Genomic DNA, 23,112 nt, shown 5'->3' with positions numbered 1-23,112 from the left:
GCAGCAGCCTGATAGTGAAGTAGAGGATATTTGGACACCCTGTGCATCCTTTCCACTTTGTGGGAATGGGTTTCCCTGGTTGTACAATTCTCTCCCTGCTGTGGCCCTGGGGCAGAGCTGCAGTCCCTGCGGTGACAGTGGCACTGGAGCTGTCACAGCCCTGGTCTGCACAAGTGCTCCCAAACACAGGCTCTGGGATCTCCTCACCAGCTCCTGAGCTGTTCAAGCTCTTCCACTTCATTTACTTGGGAGGAAATCTGAATCTCACGCGGCCCTTTTGGTTCAGATTTCTTATGTCCATGTAGGCACGCGTCAATTAACACATACCCTCACATATTTTTGATTTTCAGGCAAAGAATCCCCTCCAAAAATGTTTACTACTACCGCTGCCCAGACCACAGGAAGAACTATGTCATGTCCTTTGCCTTTTGCTTCGACCGAGAGGATGACACTTACCAGTTTGCCTACTGCTACCCCTACACCTACACCCGCCTCCAGCACTACCTGGACAACCTCCAGAGGAGGAACATGGAATATTTCTGCAGGGAACTGCTGGGGCTCAGCGTGGTGAGTACCAGGCATGCTTGCCAGCCAGCAGGCTTTGTTAGTGATACCTACCCTTAAATTCTTCCAGAGCGTCATTCATCATCCTTGCTAAAGTACCCACAAACACATAGTTGTTTTCTTGCTGTCACTGACACAGGAGGAAGTGTATCTGCATGGTGAAATATAGACAAATGCTGATTTAATTTCACATTAAATATTTCTTTTGCAATAGTCAAGGCAATGCTAGATTCCCGTGCAGGATCAGTTCACCTCCAGAGACATTAAAACATGAAACTGAAACAGCTTTATTGAAGAAATGTGATTTTTAGAGTACTATGACCATTTGTCTTTCTGGAAGAGCTTTTCTGTTCAGAAAGAGATATGGGTTTTTTGACCCAGTAGATAACTTTACTTGATAAAATAATGCAAAACATACACAAACCAGCTATTTTATTTTATTTTATTTTATTTTATTTTATCTTAAAAATTCACGCTTTGGTGATTTGCAATTAGAAGGGATTTAGTGGTCTCTGTATAGATCCTAATGGCCACATAAAATGAAGTGTCATAGTTCTTCTAGAGTAGGAAGGAGGGTTAATGGTAAGGCTGAACTTCTGCTCACTTTGCTATAATCTTCCTCTGAAATGCTGCCTGTCCTGGGGATTTAGCAAGTATGACTCAGCCACTCCCATGTCAACTCAGAAACCATCAGATTAAAAAGTAATAGCTCAAATATATATAGGGGTTTTTTTTTTTACTTTTGTTTTCTCAGGCTTTATAATGCACTTGTACCACACTCTTAATCTTTTCCCTGAGATTTGATTTGGTCTAAACTTGTAGTGTGTGTTTCAGAATCAGGAAGCTCTGAAGGCTGCTGATCCCAGCAGCAGGGGCTTTGGAAAGAAACCCAGCATATATTGACATCAAAATGAAATCATATGCATACCCTGTACTGAAACAAATAAAAGGCTTCCATCATTAAAGCAGGCCATTGAGATTCCTATGGTGGCATAAAGCTTGGAGGAAAAATTAATTTACAGAAAAGAGGAAAAAACAGAATTAAAAAAAGAAGTAATTTTTTAACCCTTTTTGTAGGTTAAGTACAGTTCTTGTTCTAAAGATGACTATTGCATATCCATGAACTGGCATTAAATATTAATCATTCCAATTAGGGGGACAAACAATTATAAGGGAAAGGGGTATTAAAAAATAGAAAAGTAAAATCTGCAGAGGCTGAGCGGAAAAAGCACTATCATCTTAATGTGTGTAGGCTTTAATTATTAATCTTAGAGGACAGAACTGTCATTAATTCTATAATGAAACCGAATTTGTTTCCTTTCACTCTGAAACTGGTGTATAAACAGTCACATTTGCATATTCATCAAACCTCTGATCTGACTGATTAAAACACAGAGATAGAAAGATTTGTCTTTTATCTGCATTTTGACAGACAGAGCTATACTCTTAAATCTTGTTAACATTGTGTTACCAGTAGTTGCTAAATATTATTTTTCATATTTCAGCACACTAAACAAACAGATGCCACTCAAAATGTGGCAGGAAATGTGCTGTGTATAAGTCCTGCTTTTATATCTATATGTACACACACAGTATGTTTTGCAGAAATTGATATGGTAACATTTTGCAGCTCACCAAGCTGTATGAAAAAAGCTTCTGAATCAGGCTCATGCTGTAATCTTTGTGAGCAACATTACAATCTCAGAGCATTTCTGGCTTTTCTCCACACACAACTGTCCTAGAACAGCTTGGTAATTTAATGTCTTTGCTGAGCTTGAATAGACAATTTCCATAAGTTCTCTGCGAGTTAAATATTTTAACATAGAGCTTTGTTGCTATCATACATCTTTAAATGGTGAAAAACAGGATCCTTCATTCTTCACTGCACAGTGCTTCATAAAAGCAGAAGCTGGCTGTACTTTGGAGAATTGCGTGCCATATAGGATAGATTTAGAGCTGAGAGAGCCAGCTCTGTCCCTGCCCTGGCCCCTTATGTAAGATAAGAGGAATCAGATTGGCATAAAGAGGCCCTCAGAAGCTCTATTCCTGGCCAAGGGACGATACCCCTGGTAGCACATGGTGAAAGGTGGTTTCAAGATGCCATCTGAGGACAAACTCCTGAGTCCTCACGCTGGGCACGGGGCTGAGGAGGGATAACGTGGAAGGGGAGGGATGCTGCACATCTGTGGAGCTGCCATGGAGCTGCTGGTCCCCTCGGGTTCATTCCAGGAAAATTGTACAGCCCCCTGCTGCAGTCTGTGACTGTAAGGATAGGGAAGTGTTTGAAAAAAATTTCACTTCTCCTGGATTATGTGGTTTTGAGCTGTGTCTCTTGGAGATGGCAGAATCTCAGCACAGATCTTTGGAGCTATTTCTTCATATTTTTTTTCTTTGTTGTGGAAAAGTAAAACTCAAGTCACAAGAAGCCCTGCTTAGACGATTACTCTTGGAGGCTTTCTGAGTGCACATTTTGCTGCATATAATGCTTTCAAGGCAATCTAATTTCTAATCTAATTTCACATCTTCTCAAAAGAAAATACTCTGCCTCCGTTAACTCCTGAAATACTATCACTAATTCCATGAAAATTGAAAGTGAAATATTGGTATGGGACATGTAATTGTCATTAGGATGCAGAATGGCAAAATGGTTCAGAGCCAAATGGCAAAGTTTCCCATTCCCATTTAAATGGATAACTTAGCTGTACAATTTCTGACCTTTTAATGTTCATATTCTTTACTTCAGAGAGCTATCCCACATTCTAGATGTGCCAAATGTTCTTGAAAATAGTCTCTCCTGAAAGTGAGCTGAGATGGTCACCCAGGCACCATTTAAACTGCTATTTTCATTCTGCTGTTATTGGCCTTGGGTAACTTTAGATTTTCTTTGGTTTGCCCCAACAGATCAGAAGTTCAACATCTATGAGCACTTTTTGAAATTGTGGAATTGCTTTTTTGCATATTATTGATATGTCTCTCCTCTCAGCAAAATCTATGCAATATTTCACAGCACAGCATAATTTAAAATAATTTTTATATTTCTGTGAAAATATAAGCACAGGCACATTTTGCATTTACAGTACCTATTTTATGACACTTATTCAGTTTCAAGTGCAATAGCTATGTGTGTAGCATTAGAAACAATTTTTCAGAGCTGGCAAAATTTTGGAGTTTGTTGTCATTTGAAGTTGGTAGCTCAAATTGCCTGTGTGTGCTTGAAGTGTTCGAACAATTGACTAGACCTGTGCCTCCACCAGTATTCCATGGACACATGTAATAAATTAAATGAGTTTTGGACAGCCTGGCTCAACTCCTACAGCCCACTTTACAAATTGACACTGGCTGGGCATTATTTTCATTACTCACTCCAAAGAGAACTAGGATTAATCAGAGCCTGATACTTCCTTCCACTCCATTAGGCAATGGTGCTTCCAAATTACACTTGAGGAGAATTGTGACTGCACATACAAACCACGAGCCTCAAAGGGACTTGCACAGTACACAGGGACCGGAATATGAAATTCTGTTAAATTAAATATTAAACACACATATTTTAAAACAAGAAGGCAATATGTCTAATGTAGGGCTCTGAAAATGAGCTGATCTCTTAAGTCAGATATGGAGCATTGAAAGACACAGAGTGGAACACAGAGTGCTTCCTTCTGACTCCACACCACTTTGGGGTGTGCTCTTAATTTACATGAGTTACTCCAGACTCATGCTGGTACCGGAGAGAGCAGAATGATGCCCTAAGACTGTGAAACTGCACACCAGATGTCACATTGCCGGTTCGTTGATCAAATTTCCTTTATTTACTGACTAAATGACTTCGTACCCCGGTAAAAAAAATACTTGATCACTTCTACCCTTTTCTACTGATCCATTTTTAACTGCTCAGTTATGAACGTTTCAAAGCATGAAGCAAAGAAAATAGGCAGTTTTTCTAAGGTTAAATTTCACATTTCTGCATTCAACTCTAGGTTATGTAATAACAGCTCTGTAAAAGAAAAGTATACTCTTGGTCTTTGGAAAAAAATAGAAGTTACAGGCTTCTGTGTAATGTAACGTACCTTTGAAATCCTGTTGGTGTCAGATACTGTATTTTCCAATGGATTTGACTGTAACTAGGTTGAAATGTCATGTAAATGTAATTTGTGGCAATTTACTTGGCCTGAAAAAGGCCACAGAAATAGTGCTTAGGAAAAGTAAATCCCCTTTCTCATTTCTCAGTAGTGTAAAAGTGCAGCTAAGTATATGTTCAGGATATTCTCTCTAGTCACTGGTGTATTTTTTACTCCTATAGTACTGCTGTTCCCAAAACATTCATAATATGGATGTCATCCCAACACTGTATGTGAGATTTTAAATGTTCCTACAGCTATTTTCTTAGCTGGATTGGATACCAGCAGAAGTAGAGTTGGACCTAAAAATAACACCACCAGCAGTTCTTTCCAAAATAAAATATGATTTATAGCATATAATAGCACAGTGTGCTACCAGGGAAATTATATAAATAACATGAAAAATTACAGGGAACTATTCTATACCATCAGTTTTAAGGAAAATTTCTTTTTTACAATTAAAAGGGAGTTCTGGGAGATAACCTGGCCTGCAGGAATTGCAGAGCTTCAGGAAGGATAGGTGAAATGATGGTACTGTTGAATGGTGTCATCAGTCTGTAGGATATATGCGAGGGTTCATGGTAAAACCAAGAAATACTTTGGTTTAAGTTGGCAGCAATATACAGTTTTTAAAAAAAACAACTCAATAAAATCATCATGTGCAAGTAATACTATGTGAGGCTACTAAATGCATAAGCTCTTTCTTAAATTACAGAAAGAACACTGCTCGATAAAGTAAAATAATTTCTAGAAGGATTTGCATTAACTGGTCTTTACTAACTATGAGTAAGAAAATCTTAAATTGTGAAGAAGGATTCAAATCTTAGGTCCATTTTGCAGCTCACATTTTGTAACTACCATTCTCCATTACAAATAAAAAAATAAAAAACAACAAGCAACTCTTGGAAAAACCACTTCACCAAAAAAAGAAGCTTTGAGCACAAAAAGTCCATCGAGGTAAGAAATCATCTGAAGAAAAAAAAATGTTATGATCCATTTTTTTAAAGAAAAAACTTCCTGAAATAAATGATGGTAAATGGATTATGTGCGGCAAAGTTAGTCTATGCAAACTGTTTCCATGTACAGGTCCCAAGCTTCACCCTTTCATCTTGTAGCTACTCAGGGAAACCTTTCGAAAGTCAGTGACCTTTCTGAAGTTTTCACTGGACTTTTTGTAGCTGTTCAGGTTGGCCTTTTGCTTCATGGCTCTTCCCATTTCCAAGTCAGACTCTTCATCTCACCTTTACTCCACACTTGTCCTTCATCTGGCTTGCCCTTTCTTTGCCTCAAATCTAACCTTCCCTTTTCTTTCCATTTAGTTTATAGTCTCCTAAGCTAGCTGGAAGAAGGAAGCTGTGGTATTTGTTTTCTGCTCTTATGTTACTTATCCTGCTTTGTTCTTTCCTATTCATTCCCCTTATCTCTTTGAGTTGTGAAGGGCAAATCCAAAATAGCTGTGAGGTCTTTTAAATACCAGGACTGCACAAGGAAGTCATGTCCTCTTCTATGCACTCGATATCCCCATCTCAGGGCCATTTCGCATAACTTCATATCCTGGTCTAGGAATTGTCTTCCTTGTTCTTCTGTCTTTTGTCTTCCGAATTTGCTCCATCCTTTAATATGTGCTCCTGCATTTCCAGACATGCTGGAATAATATATTGCTTGTCCAGGCTTCAACCTGGAAAGGAAACATCAATGATCTAGTCAGATGTCCCGAAATAGCTGAACTCACACCCAGGTGCAGGGAGGCATTTCAGGGTCTGAGTCCTTTTCTCATGGCAATGGCAAATTTCAAGTAAAAGGCAGGTTTTACTCATTCCTGTCCTCAGCACTTTCTCCTACTTGGTTGTGTGTCACAAAGCCCCATGGGATAACTTTAATCCCAGTGGGAAACCTAATGGTTTTGTCCACACACAGAGTTCAACCTCAGATCTAGGCAGTTGCCTTTAGTTACGGCACTCTAAGCTTCTGGGAACATGAAGAACATATTTTTACTTTCCATGTTCAGTGCTGACTAGAATCCCTGTTTTTTAGTTGGTGCTTGGGAAATAACATAGCACAACCAATTAATATAATCTCATAAAATCCCCTAAATCTGAGGCCCTGTGTGCACACCATCCTAAAGCTTTTCCATGGTTTTAAAATTCATTTAGTTGCCCTGCAGGCCATGAGTGTATTTTGAGGATATGTAGGGCCCTTAGAATCCTGAGAAAACCCTAGAATGCCTTCAGTCTTCTTGCGCTTCCATTTCCAGAAATTTGTTTTCCCTGCTTTGTAGCACAGCATTAAGCAATAATTACCATGTTGATAGTGATGCTGAATGTACTCCCACGGAGGGGAAATCATGCTATGTGGAGCTATTAACTACATTTGCCCCGTAGCACTTCACTGCATTGACTCTGCTGGGATTTTGGCTATGTTTGAGTTGGTTTCTGTTTAGATCTCCTGAGTGGTGACTGTGTAATGCATCTGTGGGGCTGGAGCAGTATTTTAATCTTTTCTGTTTGACTGTAGACCCAGAAGATGGTTAGCCTGGCTCACATTACCTGTAGGGCTGAAACCTTGGGGTTGAAGGCTTATTTAACAATTTCAGAGTCTGCTCAGTCCAAAGGATTTGGATTTATGCCTTTTAATTTAACCAAAGAAAGAACTATTTATTGATTTTACTTTATACCAGCTCTAGAATGTAAGTATAATATATTAAAATCTCTAAATACCTCAGGCAAAATCTTGTTCACATAATTTATGTAAACTGAGCATTGTGGCTCTGATCCAGCAAAACACTTAAGTGTAGATTTAAACTTAAGCATGTTAAATAGACATGTTGAAGTCACTGCCACAGTTCATGACATCAAGTTTAATGTGTGTTAAGATGCCCTTGAGCTCCAAGGTCAAAACAATCAGCACTTAGGCCTGGTGCCCTAATGTTTTTTTTTTTTGTGAACTTATGTTACCACCATAACGACATGACTACAGGCAAAAAATAATAAACCCCCTCTTTTTGCACTTCTCTATAAATATGCTTAATGTCTGTGTGTAAAGGGAATCCCAGCATTGCTCAGCAATCTTTTTTTTGTTTTTAGTAGTATATGAGTAAGGTGAGCATTTGAGGCCTTCTGCATAAGAGATTTGTGCTAATCCTGGAGTTCTTTGTCCTTGCCATGCACATGTTCAGTAAGACTTTATCTCTTTTGTCCTTAAGCCTTGAAAGCTAAAAGCTGGCTCTAAGAAGACTTCTGCCTGCATGTCAGAAGGGATTTGGGGAGATATCATATAGAAATGAGAAAATAAAGACATAAGAACATATTTGGATGCAGATTATAAGATAGGAGAGACCAAGGCAGTATAGCTCAGGTGGCCCCAGCTGGCTGAGTGCATCCTTGCTGTTGACCCAAGTATTTGAAGATATGTACTTGAAGAGAGGAAGTAAGGCTCATGAAAATATAATACATGTAAGGAAGCACAGCTGAGAGATATTATGTGTAGCCTGTGATCTGTTCTTGATTTCAGCGTGATTTTACTGATCCTTACTTTTCTGCACTGTTAGCAAAGTATTTTTGAATCAAAGAATAGTGCAATGATGAAGCACATCAAGCTTACATGTAAGGGAGGCAAGTGACCTCTTTATTTTGAGACATCATGTTGCATTCAAGCATATTTTATTTTAGAAGATTATGAAATTCCTGGAAAAGACAAAAAAGAGTGTTTCCATAGAAAAAGCCGGCTGCTGTTGAAGTGCTGCTATTATCCACAAATACTGAAAGCAATATTTATCGTTGTTTTGAAGACAAAATGACATACAAATAACATGAGGAGACAGGAGTTTTTTAATGTAAAGCAGTAGGTACTTAATTAAAAACTGTGTTTTTTTTCACTTCTTAGGAAATATAAGGTACAGCTTAAAGCCTTTTCATTACCCTTTAAAGGAGATCTTACATGGCAACCAGTCATATTGGTACATGAAAAGAACTGCAGTCTCTGATAAAGATCCTCTTTTTCATGTTTACAAACAGCAGCTGAGCACCATACTGTGGCAGCAGAGAACAATCTGAGAAAATGAATACGGATTGAAAAGGCCCCAGTTACATGACATTTCCAGTGGAAAGAAAAAAACTCAGCCTTAGGCCCACAGTCAAATATTTTCACTCAGAATTCCCTAGAATTGTGGACATACCTTTCTTCAGAAAGTGTGCTTCTCTGAACCACAGAGTGCTTTTTCTGATGTTCTAATCAATGTGTAACATGGAGGAAGACAAAGAAGAAATACCATCCATTTCAGGAGTTTTCATGAGTATGCATGAAAGAAAAATCTTTTCTTGAAATAACTTTCCTCCCGTTTATTTTTAATTTCTCAGTAATTGCTTCCGGTTTTACGCTTAGTCCAAATTAGTTAAATTTAAGATGACTATTACTTTCTCAAAATCTGACAACTTCAGGATTTTATAATGCATACTTTTTTTCTCCATTTAGATTTTCTGCATTATGGTGGTTTATAAAATTGCAATAATTTCCATCATTTTACTTTTAATCAGCTTCTTAATTCATTAGTAACAGCTGCATATTGTTAAATGTTTGGGTTTTTTTCATTACCCTCTCCTTTAAAAAAATCTATGTTGCTTAGAATTAAAATATTAACTAGTCTTTCCATATTTATGAATGCTGCACTGTTCTCAGTATGGAACAAGGGAAAATCTCATGCCTGTCTTTAAAGAAAACATTTTTTTTTAACTTCTGCTCTGACAGCCCCCAAAATATTGCATAAATATCAGCGAGTTAAGGTTCATAACATTCTCCTGACTGAAGTGTCATTTTATGGGAAAGGAGGCTATTTCAGAAACCTGGACGGCTTGGAAGCAGCCTTAGAAAGGCTTTGGGTGCTCATTTTCAGAGGTCAGCCGCAGCAACCGGTGAATTTAGATAATTTAGACGGAGTTCAGCGCCGGATCGAGTCTTCCAATCCCTGTCAGGACCCTGGACAGCGCAGCCGATCGGGATTTCCGAGGCGCTCGCAGCGCGCTTTCACATCCACTTCTACAGAAGCTGAAAACACAAACTTCTCCTTTCACAGCTCCTGATGCACAAAACTGAAACCTAACTTCTGACATTTACACCCCAAAAATAAGTTCAGTGTTTCGAAAACCAGGCCCTGTCTGTAGCTGCTGAGCTCCTCTCATTATGGCCGTGGTTTTCAGGAAAAAAGCTGGGAATGGAGTCTCCTATTTTGCACAGTTTATGTGATTCAAGACCTCAAGTCTGTTTTTCTTATTTGCCTTCTGAGAATGAAAAATAGCCTGTAATGTGTTATGTCTGATGGGAAATTTATAGGAATGTCAGAGATGACTGATTAAAGGCACTTTATAGATTAACAGATGACGACTAAAACAGAGGTTGATGGTACTGTGGAGAAAAAAGAGGAGATATTTTGGCAATACAGTGAGATCCATCAAGACTTGTCTAAGACCTAGACATAGATATTAATCCAAACAATGAATATTTCAAAATCTGAAAGGTACTGTGTAGAACAAGAATAGTGTTGCTGCACACAACAGGGTGCTCAGCAGCACTGCATCTTCTTTGTCTTCCGTGAGTGGATATAAGATACTCTCTTCCTTGCCTTTGTCTTCCTCTCTAAAGCTTTAGGAAATGGTCCAGGTAATCAAGCTATCACCATAAATTACTTTGCTATCTTCTGTGCGGAGCCCATCTATCTCTTACGGGAATTAATGATATAGAGGTTCCTAGAGAATTTATAAAAGGTTTTGGGGTGGGTTGTGTCTTGTTTTGGTTTTTCCTTTAAATTGTAGTGGCTTCTTTATGGAGAGTCCAGAAAATTTATATCCTTGCTCTCAAGAGAACAAACTGCTCAGAATGTGAACTCAGGAAAACAGAATATGTGTTCCAAAGGTTTACTTTTCTGCTGTTGTAATCATCCTCACAAGATACTGTGGCAGCACCAGATTTGCCTTCAACTCCAGCTGATTTTGAAATCCTTCAGAGCTTTAGGAACAAAACTGCACATATCCTCTAGATTTCTTTTATAGAAATAGATAAGGTTTTTTTTTAACAGCAAATAACACTGCAGAGCTGAACAAAATTGCCCTCCTATAAGTGAAACTTGGATGCACTCAGACCAAATAAGATTGTGAACTCATACTACATGGGCTCATAGGAAAACAGAGGAAAAGGTATTATATTCCCTATGGTCAAACAGAATTCTTGTCCATCTTGGCTGAAACTCCCATTAGCCATGGCAACCAAGGAGGGAAATACACAGCAACAGATAACATCTAATTTAATGCTGACAAAGAGGTGGGATGCATTGATCTGTTTGGAAGAAAACTTCATTCTTTTTCATTCCTATAATTCAGATTTTCTCATTACTGGACACAGATGGCAAAATATAATTTTATTAACTATGACCATTTGTTTTGTGGTTCATCAATTAAATTGCAGAGATTACAGAGACTGGTTCATGCCAGCCATTAACAGAAACAAGTTAGTAGCTAGAGCTATACTGCAAATGGCTATAGATGTTGCATACAGTGCTTCAAGATCATTTGTTGCTATGACAATAATGGAGCAGAATGACTGTGGTCTCTGAAATCTCAGATTTTTCATCTTCCCAGAGAAATACAGGCAAATACAAACCGTTCTTTTAGAAATCAGGACTTCCTTTAGAACTACAATGAATTTATATATATTACAATACAATGAATTTGTGTATGCCACTCTCTCTGCCCATTAGAAAGTTAAATCAGGAAAAAAAGGGAAAATCAATGTATTGCAAAGCTCCTGGACAACAACCACTTCCCCTTCTTTGTACTGTAAAGTCAGTATGAACCATCAGGTAGTACCAAGAAAAGTAAACTGATAGTTCCTGCAGCAGCCATCTCCAGAATCTCCTGTATCAGCCAAGCAAATTTTTGGTTGAAGTGAATGAGAACTGCATGTTAAAACCTTTCCTCTTCTCATCTGTCTTTCCTTATTTGATAAGAACTGCACCTGTGTTCATTTTTTAACAAATTGGATTCTAGAAATTATTTCCACCCCATTTTCATGTGTTTACATGTAATGGCACAATTTTCCTGACATGCTCAATTGGAAAATTTACTTGGAAAGAAAGAAATTCTTTCCTGCAACTGGGGACCACAGAGTAATTGCTCCATAATCTCTTTCTTAAAATAACCTGGAGGAGTGATCCTTTTTTATGTCTATGTATTTTTTGAAATGCAGGTAAGCTCTCTTTTCTTTCATACGGTCACAAATTATTAACTTTACATGCAATAGTGCTGAATCACAACAAGAGGTTCAGAAAAACCTTGGGCTGATGATGATTAACTTCCCTAAAGTACTAATTCACAGAAGATTCTTTCTTTGATTAGCTTCAAAAGTTGCTCCATGTGCTAGAAAGTAGGATAGGCTGTACTCTGGCAGCAGCACAGATTAAATATGATTTATTGGAAAACTTCAACAGGAGATGTGTCTTTAACACAACAGGGAACCCATGTGCACAGACGGTTCAGAACATTGGCCTTTTCTGGGAATTGTATTGTACAGAAATTTACTAGAATTTACAAAGGTGTTTCAACATATTCTTCCTTTGATTCCAAAAACCCCATAATGATGATAAGGCCAGGATCACAGCTGACTGCATAACAGTAATGTATCGTGATAGTAAACGTCTGGAGCTGATCACACGTCATCAGATCTCCCTGGCTGCACTCAGCACTGGTGGCAGATGTATTTCAGCAATGATCATGGATAGAATTCCTTACAGAAGCTTCATACCACATTCTGTGTGCTGGGAATACCCATCTGCACCCCTGGCTGCAGCCAGCATGAGCACAAAATTTTACAGTTTTTTTTCAGGGACAGTCCACATTTAATCTGTCTGGGAGACACCTTCACTATAAGAACTGTGTGAACAGATTGTTACCCAAATAATCCCAAATTCTGAAAGTCTGGAACAATTCCCCTGTTAATAGCTAACATATAGCCAAGATTGCTTTTTTTCAGAAGTCCATTGCATCTCCAAACATTACGTGTGGCTATACCCTGATTTCAAAAGTAGATTACAAGTAGAAACATCATAACTAACGATAAACTGGAATCTATCTGAATGGCAATAATTTCTATAAGGAAACGTAAGTGATAATTCTCACATTTCCTGTCTTCCAATCAATACCATTTGAAATATTTAATGTTTTAATGTTGCTAATTTTGGACAACCTCTTTTTCCCTTTTTTTTTTTCTTTTTTTTTCTTTTTTTTTTTCCTTTTTTTTTTCTTTTTTCATTTGTGAATCGACAGAGCATCTGAAAGTGCCACAGTCAAGTTGAGTATTTCATAATGCTGCATTCAGTTTCTATAGAATTGGTTAAAGGCCTTATTATTTTACTACTATCAAAACTACTTCCATTGTTCCTCTCATTTTCCATGACACCTTCCCTGGAGCATTGTTCAAAACCTCCCTACCCTCCTCCTGTCCAAGCTGCCTTTCTTAGGAGGACAGTGTCAGTGACAGTGGCAGCAGGACAAGATCTGATATGTCATTTCTCCTGAGTTGTACCTCATTACAAGAAAGGTTCTCCTAGATTACATCTAGATGGGATTTTTGTTGTTTCAGAATTAACCAAATCATAATTTCTGTCTTTTCCTAAGCTTCCTGCTGGTTTTGAGGATATAATTAATTTCTAAGATTCCAGGAAATCCTTAGAGATCCACTTTCACTCACCTAAATTCTTCAGGAATCATCTTGATTCATTGGATGTTTAGGTGGTTTTAGCACAGGTCTCCACTCTCAACAAAATCAAAGAAGCCACAAATGAAACACAAACATGAAGTTATTCAGTAGTACCTCGCAGATACATTCTGACTCTTGGGTAAATCAGTGAGGGACCCATTGGAGTATTTAACATCCTTTATGTGGTGAGGATTGTCTTGTGGTTTGGATTTCTTTGCACAGAACAGTCCTGACATAGTTTCTTCTTCAGTAGAGCAAGGATTAATTTGTTTAATTTACTGTTTGGGAGTTTCTCACAGTGGCATGCACACAGAGGCAATCATGCATAAGAAATATTCAAGTTATGTACAAAGAAACCTCTTTTTCCTGTAAAATCACCCGGCACCTTCCTGCATCATGTGTTTATATAATTTAAAATAGAAAAGAAGACAGGAACTCCAGAGCCATGGCCAGCAGGGAAAGCAGGGAAAAACAAGACAATTCTTTGAGAAAAACAGATGAGGTCATGTGGTTACCAGGAGATCCATGTGGATGTTTTCAGTGGCTGTTTGTCTTTCCATGTCACGGCTGAGCCTGTGGTGACACACAGCCTTTGTGCTTGCTGAACATTCTGAAGACACTTAGGACAAATAGGGTCATGCAGTGATGATGCCTTACCAGATTTGGGAATATGTATTGCTGCCATTACTTCAGAGGTCAGTTTTAGCTTTCTTCAAACTAGGGTGCAGTCATCTTCAATCACACTGTAAATTTTGGGAAAATGTTTGTGATGAAATTTGGGACATGTCTGTGAAAAATATGCAGAACCATTTGCTGTGGTTTTTTTCCCATATATTGGTAGTGTTTGAGGTGAGGTTGTTTCTTTTCTTTCTGTATTGCAAATTAATGTCAGATACAAGAGCCTTAGAGCAACTGTGCAAATCAAAGAACTTGGGTGTGCCCATGTTTGTGTTAAACAGGATAGAAATGCACAATACTTTCCTTGATTCTGAGAATAGATGCTAATGTGGGTCATGGCAATAGTTTCAAAGGCAATTTTTAATATTTTATTGTCCATAATCCTCTGCAAGTGAGCCAAGAAATGCACTCAGGAGTGTCTTCATTCTGCTTGAAGTCATCCTCAAGTTCCTACTACACTCAGCAAGCTTTCACAAGAAAGGTGGTGCTTCAGAAAGTGTAAAATTTATATATAGTGTTGCATTCTCAGAATGGATGTCCAGCCCCTACTAATCTGCAGTTTATTAATTTAAGACATCTATTTTAATAAATTGTCAAATAGGATTATTTTCCTCATCTGTTTTGGAAACCTGAGCATTTCTTGGAAAAAATGAAGTGGTAAAGAGCAGCTGTTGGAATTTGGGGATGCTAGAAAGGGGAAATATCTTATAGTCACATAATCCAAATATCTAAAAGGAACTTGCTTAAATCTATCTGCTATTGTTAAAATTCTGTGTTCCTTGTAAGAGCCTACTTGTTCAGGAGAGAGAAGTGTGTGCATTTAGTTTTGTCCGTCAGAGAGCTCAGAGACAGAATAATGTTCAATCATGATGTTAATCCCAGCACAACAGTTTCTACCAAAGTGACTCTATAGAGGATTTATTCTCCCATCTATGCAGGTGAACAAAGAATTCTTTTAATGGGTGGTGCATATGCTGTTGTAGAAGAATAGACCCCTTTGTATTAAAATTACATGCCTGGGATTTTAACATAAAAACTGAAAAATCCCACTGTGTAAAACTGACTTAAACTCAATTTCCCTCTCCTCCTTTTACAATGTCAAGATGCCTGAGTGCTCAAGTGACTGAATAAGTACTAAATATTTAATGCATGGAGGTTACATTAACTGAGTCTTTGATCTGAAACTTCTTAAAAACATCTTAAAAGCCCTTCAAAAACCGGTTAGTATTTCATTACAGTCACTTAAAATAGATTTATTTTATCAAAACATCCTGTCAGAAACCCCAAAGCTGTGATTAATAACCTGCAGCATTTTGACTAAAGCATCTCCTAATACCGGTTTCATAGTGTATCAACAGATTGCCTGTTGTGGGTAAGAAATCACCAGCCCGATTGCCTCTGTCAGGCACTTGCAGGTGTTCAGAGTGTGTCTGCTGAGAGTTTGAGCAGGTATGCACAATGGAATCCACGCTGGGATTCTGTGTGCTTGCTGCTGCTCAAACAGAATGTCTCTCATGTAATTCTGAGATTAAATTAACTTTTGGGTTTTTTTTGCTTTGCGGAATAAATTTATTAGGGCAGTTTTGTACAGATGTTTTTGTATAGTAACACTTACAAGCATTTGGGCAACATGAGAAATGGGATAGATCAATAATTTATGTCATCCTGGGAAACTCCTGCATGTTTTTAATCTGTGCAGCATAATTTGAGAGCATCTCTGGCTGTGTCAAGCCTCTGCCCTTTACATTGTTCTTATTGTTCAGGGGTAACAGACTGCAGAGTGAGACTGTGAGTATCTGCTGGGTCTGTAGAAGAAAGAAGTATGCACATTGGCAGGTTTCTATAAAATTAATTTCTACTGCATCCAGCAGACCTTTTGTGCAAGAGCTTGTCCCACCCAAATCTATCCTTACCCTTTGTTGTAGATTTCCTTCTCACTGGCTTTGTGCACCTCCAGATCCCACTCTGAAATTCCCACTGTTGTTTTCATAACACAAGATGTTGTGTCCTAACACAACATGAACATGAAACTTGGGATCTTAAATGATTAATCACAGACCACCTGGTCACTCTGCTGCTGAATTTTGAAATGTGCTTCTGGTTCAGGAGGTTTTAGCTCATGCCCATCATTTCTACTTCTTAACTTACACCTGCTTAACCAGTGGAAAGAAACTGAAACAATCAGCTTGGTAATTGTTCTGTTTCCTTCTCCTCAGTAATCAGTAGATTAAAGCAAACCATTAAATGTATTCTAGGATAATAAAGGAAATTAAACACTGGGTTCTGAGCTGACTGTATGTGCACATGGAGTCACTTGCCATTATTTCTCAAAACAAGCATTAAGGATTTCTACTCGAGTCTCCCACAACATTAGCAAAAGGCACATGGCTGAACCCTCATGAACCACTTTGAAAACACATTCCTTGTTCCTTCAGGGAAATGTGCTTTTGTCAGTGTACACCTTGTGTAGAAAATGTTTTGCATATAAAAACCACGTGGAGATTGAATCCTGTTATATAAAGCAAAGCTGGCTTTCTGTGGAGCTCTTTGTAGTACCAACATTAAAAGGGTTGTTATAAATAAGAGTGGAATATAATTATAAATGCCCTTCTGAGAAAAAAAAAATCCTTGATTACCTTTGAATTCTTTTGCCCTTTAAAAAGGTTATATTTAACTGGTTCAGTTTCTTACTTGATGTTTCAGTTTCCCAGGGGAAATCAACCTCCAGTACGAACTGTTTCAATTGGGTTACATGACTTTACTTTGTGTCTTGCATTTGTTAACAGACAGGTTATATAACACTGCAGGCTAAATATACATTGCTCTGTTTTCAGCTACCTCTGGTACTGCTGTGTTCAGGGGGATGACCGGAGAAGTGGGAAGTGGCTTTCAAAAGTTCTGCTGGAATTAACCCCTCCTGCTAGTAGCGCAAACTGCTTGGAAGTGGAGACTCTTCATGAGCAGTGTGAAGCTATAAATCTTGAACTATAAAATTATATTTAATATTTTGATGTGCTACCTATCATCCTTGAGGTTTTTTTTATGACCAAAAAGAAGTGGGTCAAATTCTGCCCTTATTCCTAATGCCATATAATCTGTTCCACTATTGACTGCAAAAGAATTTCCTTGAGTTACTGATGTTGCAACTGAAAACAAAACTGGAGTGCACATGTGCTGCTCCACTGACAAGCAGGAGGCTCAAATCCAGGAGGATCTTTTCCATTTTTTGGTAGTTTGGTGTTGAACAGCTTTAGATTCATTATCCTTGTATTTCCATCAAGTAATGCTTTCCTGGTAGAGGAGGAGATGAAAGGACCTTTTAAAAAAATATCAATATCAAAAAAAGAAAGGAAAGAAAGAGGGGTTTCATCCTGGCTTTTTTTTTCTTCAGTCACTGATCAATAGCAGCATGAGAGAGTCGCATTTAGAGAAGAAAGGCAGGCAAGCAAGAATCTTAACTAACTAGCAGGAAGTTGATTGTAGCATGCTGCTGTTCAAGCAACTGATAAGAGAGGAGGAAACATTTATGCTGAGAATCAGCAAAAACAGGAACATGTTTTACCACATGCCTATTTCATTTCACAAGTCCAAGATGCTGCACATAAGCTTAGGAGATAAATTTAGAGTAATTTTGTTAGTTGCACGGCATTAAATTTGGAATGAGATGAACAATGAGCTATGGCAAATGATATTTTGATTCACAGTACAACAGTGTTTGTATTTGAGATTTATGGCAGAAGTAAGGATCAATTACTGTACAGATTGGCACCAATCCCTATGTCCCTTGTGGTATAAAATCCACACTGGGGGTATCCCCCAGACCTTGTCCTGGCAGCCAATTCCTTGCAATAGGAATGATGTATATGGTGTCATCATTCTTACCTACAGAAATTCTGAGATCTCACTGTTAAAGCTCGCTACGTTTCATTGTTGTGCTGTCTATGTTTGACTGAAAAAGGAGCTGGGCTAAGACAATGCTTGAATTTTAGAGCTGGAAAAAAACTTTATGGCCTTTTTACTGAGTTGAATTGATTTTTAGTCCCCCTTTTTTGTTGGTATTTATTAAAAATGCATATTCTACCCAGAATGATTCCTAGTTTTTTTAAGCACTGCTGAGTAAGCCAAACTAAATATATATTTCTTTAGAGGCATCAGTGCTCCTGGAAGACCCCAATATTTTTGCAGTCACTCACTGATTGGATTTTTTTAAAAAAAGCTTTTGTGTTCCTTTCAGTTTTAGGTCATAAAATATTAAAACAATTACTTTGAATTTCACAATGTAACAAAAGAACAAAAATTTTTAAAAAAGCTTTATGGAACACTTTTCTTCTGTCCTCCCCTCTCCAAGTTTATTCCTTTTATTTGCTGCGAGCATGTCTTGCCTTGCCTTAAGTTTATTTAAAGTTGTTTAAGAGGCAGAAATAAATCCACCTCTACCTTCTCCATTCTGGTTTCCTCTGTGTCTGAATTTATTCTATGTTCAGTGAAGTCAGACTTCTAAGGGAGTTGGGAATTTTGAATTATATTTGCAGCTCTGGAGTGGTTGTACGTATTTTTAGCAAAATGCTGGCATGCTTTGTAGGATTTTTCTTTTCCTGTGGTTCTGTTAATATTTGCACAGGAAGTTTGAATTAGAATGATGAAATATTCACTCTGATGCATAATGATTTGATCCCCTTCACTGCCACATTCTTCACAGCTGGGTTTTTTTGCTCACGCTATTTTGCATATGAACATTTATCATGCAATAAATTGATTTTCCTGTCTACTATTCTCATCTCCTTAAACCTGCACATTCCTGCAGTGTTGATTCTGCTGTTCCTTACTTGTCCTATGCATAATTTCTTAGTCACGACTAACTTTAGTTATGACACATTTTGTAATTCTTACAAAAGTATTGTAACATTTTAAAGTGTGCTTGCTCAGTGCCCCTACTCCAGATAAGCTGTTGAATAATTTTTATCATTGGAAAGTTATTTTAGCTCTTTATGTTCTGAGCAATATTTTTTTTAATTCAACAAACTGTTGTAACAACTGTGGTTTTGCCCAAGAAACCTTTCAGTACTTAAAAGACTGACCTGTAATCTTTTATTCAGGACAAAGATTTACTGGAATATGGTAAGGCTGTTACCACAAAACCTTAGCTGGCAATTAATTTCTTGCATGCGCCATTCTGTGTGACTGATGCTCTGAATTGCATTTGATCCTGTTTCCCACTCAGCTGACGAGGGGCCATTGGGAACCTGCCTTGACAAAAATGTTCCCCTGCCTCTCTTTTTGCATTGCTGTTATTTGAATCAATATCAGAGCAGTAAAGATTCAGTGTGATTAAAGTTTTCTCTCTTTGCATCATCCTCTAAAGAGAATTACTTGTGGAAGTTCAGGAGGTGCCCTGAAGGTCTGCAGCAGCACTATGTCTTTATTGCCTTTAGCTTCTCCCCCAGCTCTCCCTGCTGTGTCAGCTGAAGCATTTACAACTCACCCTCTCTGCTGCTCAGCATCACCCAAAATCAATCTTGGCCTCCTCTTCCCCACTTTGATTTGCTGTCTTAGCACACCATGTACCCTGGTATGTAAATTGCTTCTTTAGTTTTCATCAGGTTTTTTTGGTGTTTGGAAGCAAAATTCTGTAATTTATTTCAGAAGTAACTAGTATGATTTGCTTTTGTTTGACTTTGCCTAAAATTGTTGGATGTTACAAATAATTCAGGGCAATAACTTGGGAACAGGAGCTCTTAACCTGATTTTTTTCTTCATCATCATTAATACTGTTTTAACATTCAACCTGCAGCCAGGGCAATAGCATGTATACTCTGTGGTTTTAGTGCACTTTGCATCAATGTTAAGTGTGTGTGTGTGCAGAAAAGATTCCCTAAACCTCCTAATACAAAATAATTCTATTTGTGGGCATATGGGAATTAAACTTTCTTTCCCTTACAATTTTCATTAGACAGAGGCTTACTGGTACCATGGCAGAATGCTCAAATAAGCATTTTAATGTTGAATAAAGGTCAACACACTGGAATTTGAAACCATTAATCCTTTTGCTCCTAAAGCAGGCAGAACTTTTACAGACTAAATAAGGCATTAAATAGTAGACTCTTAAAGTTCTGAAAAGCAGAAACATAACTTAAAATTACCCATTTAGAGTTCTAGAACTTTTCATTTTCTGTGGCTTGAGCAAAACATGTTTTGAGGGTTGGGGGGGATAGTGTGTTTTTTAAATATCTTTTCTTTAATTTCCCAACTTTGTGTTGGGAAGGATATTTCTGAGTTCATAGAGCTATGGAAAAGAACTCCAGTGTATGAAAATACCACATCACAGTGAGACAATGCCATTTCAGGCTGCAATACCACTCTATGGGTTTAGGAACCCTCCTGTTCAGATGAAAAGAAGTTCAGGCTCAATTTAAATTAATTCCCGGGCTTTGAACAATTGTGGAATCCCTCTAGGACATCGCAGACTCTTAAATTAAACCTGTATTGCCTTGGGTTGAACTTTTAACCTATGTATGACTGAAGTCTGTCTTTTGGGAAAGCATCCAGTCTTGATTTCAAGGCATCAGGAAGCAGAGCATCTACTGCTTCCTTTAGTAATCTGTTCCAGTGTCTGATTACTCACAATGTTAAAAACATAAATCTAATTTTTGACTTGAATTAATCTTGGATTATACAATTTTTTTTTCCCTCTGGTAGTTAATTTTTTACTACAAGATTAAGAAATTACTTGCTTCCATGGGGGGATAGTTACCCTTGATGTCTCTTCATGTATGTGTCTCTTCTACACACTGATTTGGATTTTTTGCTTTTATCCCTACCGGATGGGTAGTTCCTTCCCATTGCTATACCAGTCTTTGTTCTGTAGGTATTTTTATTCATAAATGTCTACTTCCATATTTCCTTGCATCTAGAGCACAGAGTTTGAAGTGGTCCAAATAACACAGTGACCAGATAATATCTTGAAATGAGGCTCAAGTACTACAATGTGTTGGTAATGCACACATTGTAGTACTTGAGTCTCATTTCAAGATATTAAATTCAGCCTTTAAGTATTTTCTGTGGCTTCTTGCTGGGTCTGTATCAGTTTCTCAACATCTTTTTTAAAACTATTTGTTCTAAATTTCCATCATTTTGTTCAGCTTTATAAAATACTTTTTTAAGAAAAAAAAATAGATATTTAATTCTGCTCACTGCTCCCAAACATCATGTGCAAGGATCTCATTTCTGGGACATTTCAGTAGGGCTCATGGACTCACATGAGTGGGAAGGACCTTTGAGTAATCTGGATCACCCTCGTAGTGTGGCAAGATCCACATTTATTTTGGACAGATTTCTGACAGCTTTTTCCCAGAGTATTCCAGAACTTCCATAGGCAATCTGTCTTCTCTACTGTTTATTGCTTCTTGCTGCTTGACAGTTTTTTCCCTAAAATCTAACCTCAGTCTCCCTGGCTGCTCTTTAAGTCATTTATGTCTTGCCCTACCGAACATCAGCACAAAGGGCAGTTTACCAGTTTTGTGGTTTGAGGCTTTTGTCCATTCTTTTCTTTTTTTTTTTCTCCCTTCCATTTTTTGTTTGTTTGTTTTTATTTTTTAGGTTTTTAGCAGCATTTTACTGCATCTGTACTTGTTTTTCTTTTTTAACAACCTCAATTCTTGTGTTTTCTAAATCATATATTTCTCCTGGGTTATCACAAGCTGGTCCTCACTTTTTGGAGGTGGATTTCTTCAGACTGGATCAAATAATGCAGCTGCAGCTTTCCTGGTGCTGAGTAGAAAGATTCTTCTGTGTCAAGCAAAGTAGAACTAATTTATCCATTGCAGTAGGACATTCATCTTTACTGGAGCAGCATGATATTGTTGATGGATTATCCAGCTTGTGATCCACAGTAAGTTTTAATTTTCTACAGAATGGCTACCAATGTCAGTGGTTCTCCATCCCAAGTAGTTAATTTTTCTTGGCTTAGTGAAGTACTTTGCATTTATCCCTACTGAACAAGCACTGTGGCTTCCAAATCAGATCTTTAAATTCATCAAGTTTTCTCTGAATTCTGGTCATTTTAAATCAAGTGTATTTATAATGCTCTGAGAAGGATATTGTCACAGCAAGTATGTATTGTGACGCTATTTTCCAGGTCATTAATCAAAATCTTAAATGTTACCAGACTTAGGAGGCCTCATCCAGATTGTCACTTGTCACTTGACTTTTCATGTCAATAGGGACATTGCTAATCACAGCCCAGGTATATTTTTCTGAATCAGTTTTGCAGCCACTTTGTACTATTTTCATCTGAATCATGCTTCTGTGGTTTGCTTAGAAGATTGATACATGGAAGAGGATCAAAAAGAGTCCAAAGTACAAATGACATCTGATGCTTTTCCTCTGTCCACAAGGCCTGTTACCTTATCAGGGAAGAAAATTAGATTGCTCTGACATGATTGTTCCTGACAAATCCATGTTGGATGTTATACATGTTCTCATTACCTTCCAGGCGCTTACAAAGAGTTGGGCTATTTGTTTCAGTATTTTTCCATGAATTGAAGATAAGCTGATTAGCTTACAATTGTCAGCCTTGCCTTTTTCTTTAAAATACTTTTTAAAGGTAGACATTACGCTGGCCCTTCTCTAGGACTTCTACTTTATCCACTGTCCTTTTTAAGTTTTCAAAGATAAGCCCTGATGACTTTGAGATCCTCATTCAGCTCTATAAGTACTGGTGGATGAAGTTCATTAGACTCAGCCTGTTTAGTACCCTGAATATTGTACCTTACCTATTTGAGGCTCAAGTCTGGCCCTTTGTCAGTGATATTAATTGTGATAGATACATGATTGTGACTGACCTTATAGTAAAGACTGAGTTGAAAAAAATAGATATTCATTAGTCTTTTGGCATCATCCATCATGTCTCACTTCTTCCTTAAGGAGCAGGGTAGCCTTTTCCTTGATATCCCTCTTACTGGAGTATCTATAAAGTGGCTTTTGTTACCCTTGGTGTCTCTTCATGTGTCTC

At 37.9% G+C, this 23,112-nt stretch overlaps 1 protein-coding gene across 1 annotated transcript in view; it reads left to right on the top strand.

Moving 5' to 3' along the window:
* Positions 1–23,112, top strand: part of AGBL4 (AGBL carboxypeptidase 4) — an 882,078-nt gene that overhangs the window by 351,473 nt on the left and 507,493 nt on the right. The window contains 1 exon segment of the mRNA XM_066192785.1: positions 351–567. Coding sequence (XP_066048882.1) covers positions 351–567 — 217 coding nt within the window.

Source organism: Chamaea fasciata, unplaced genomic scaffold (genome assembly GCF_029207755.1).
Source record: "Chamaea fasciata isolate MVZ Bird 193981 ecotype frontalis unplaced genomic scaffold, bChaFas1.0.hap1 SCAF_10, whole genome shotgun sequence".
Taxonomy (NCBI): domain Eukaryota; kingdom Metazoa; phylum Chordata; class Aves; order Passeriformes; family Sylviidae; genus Chamaea; species Chamaea fasciata.
Note: the sequence above shows the minus strand (reverse complement) of the source record. Positions and strands in the feature narration are given on the sequence as shown.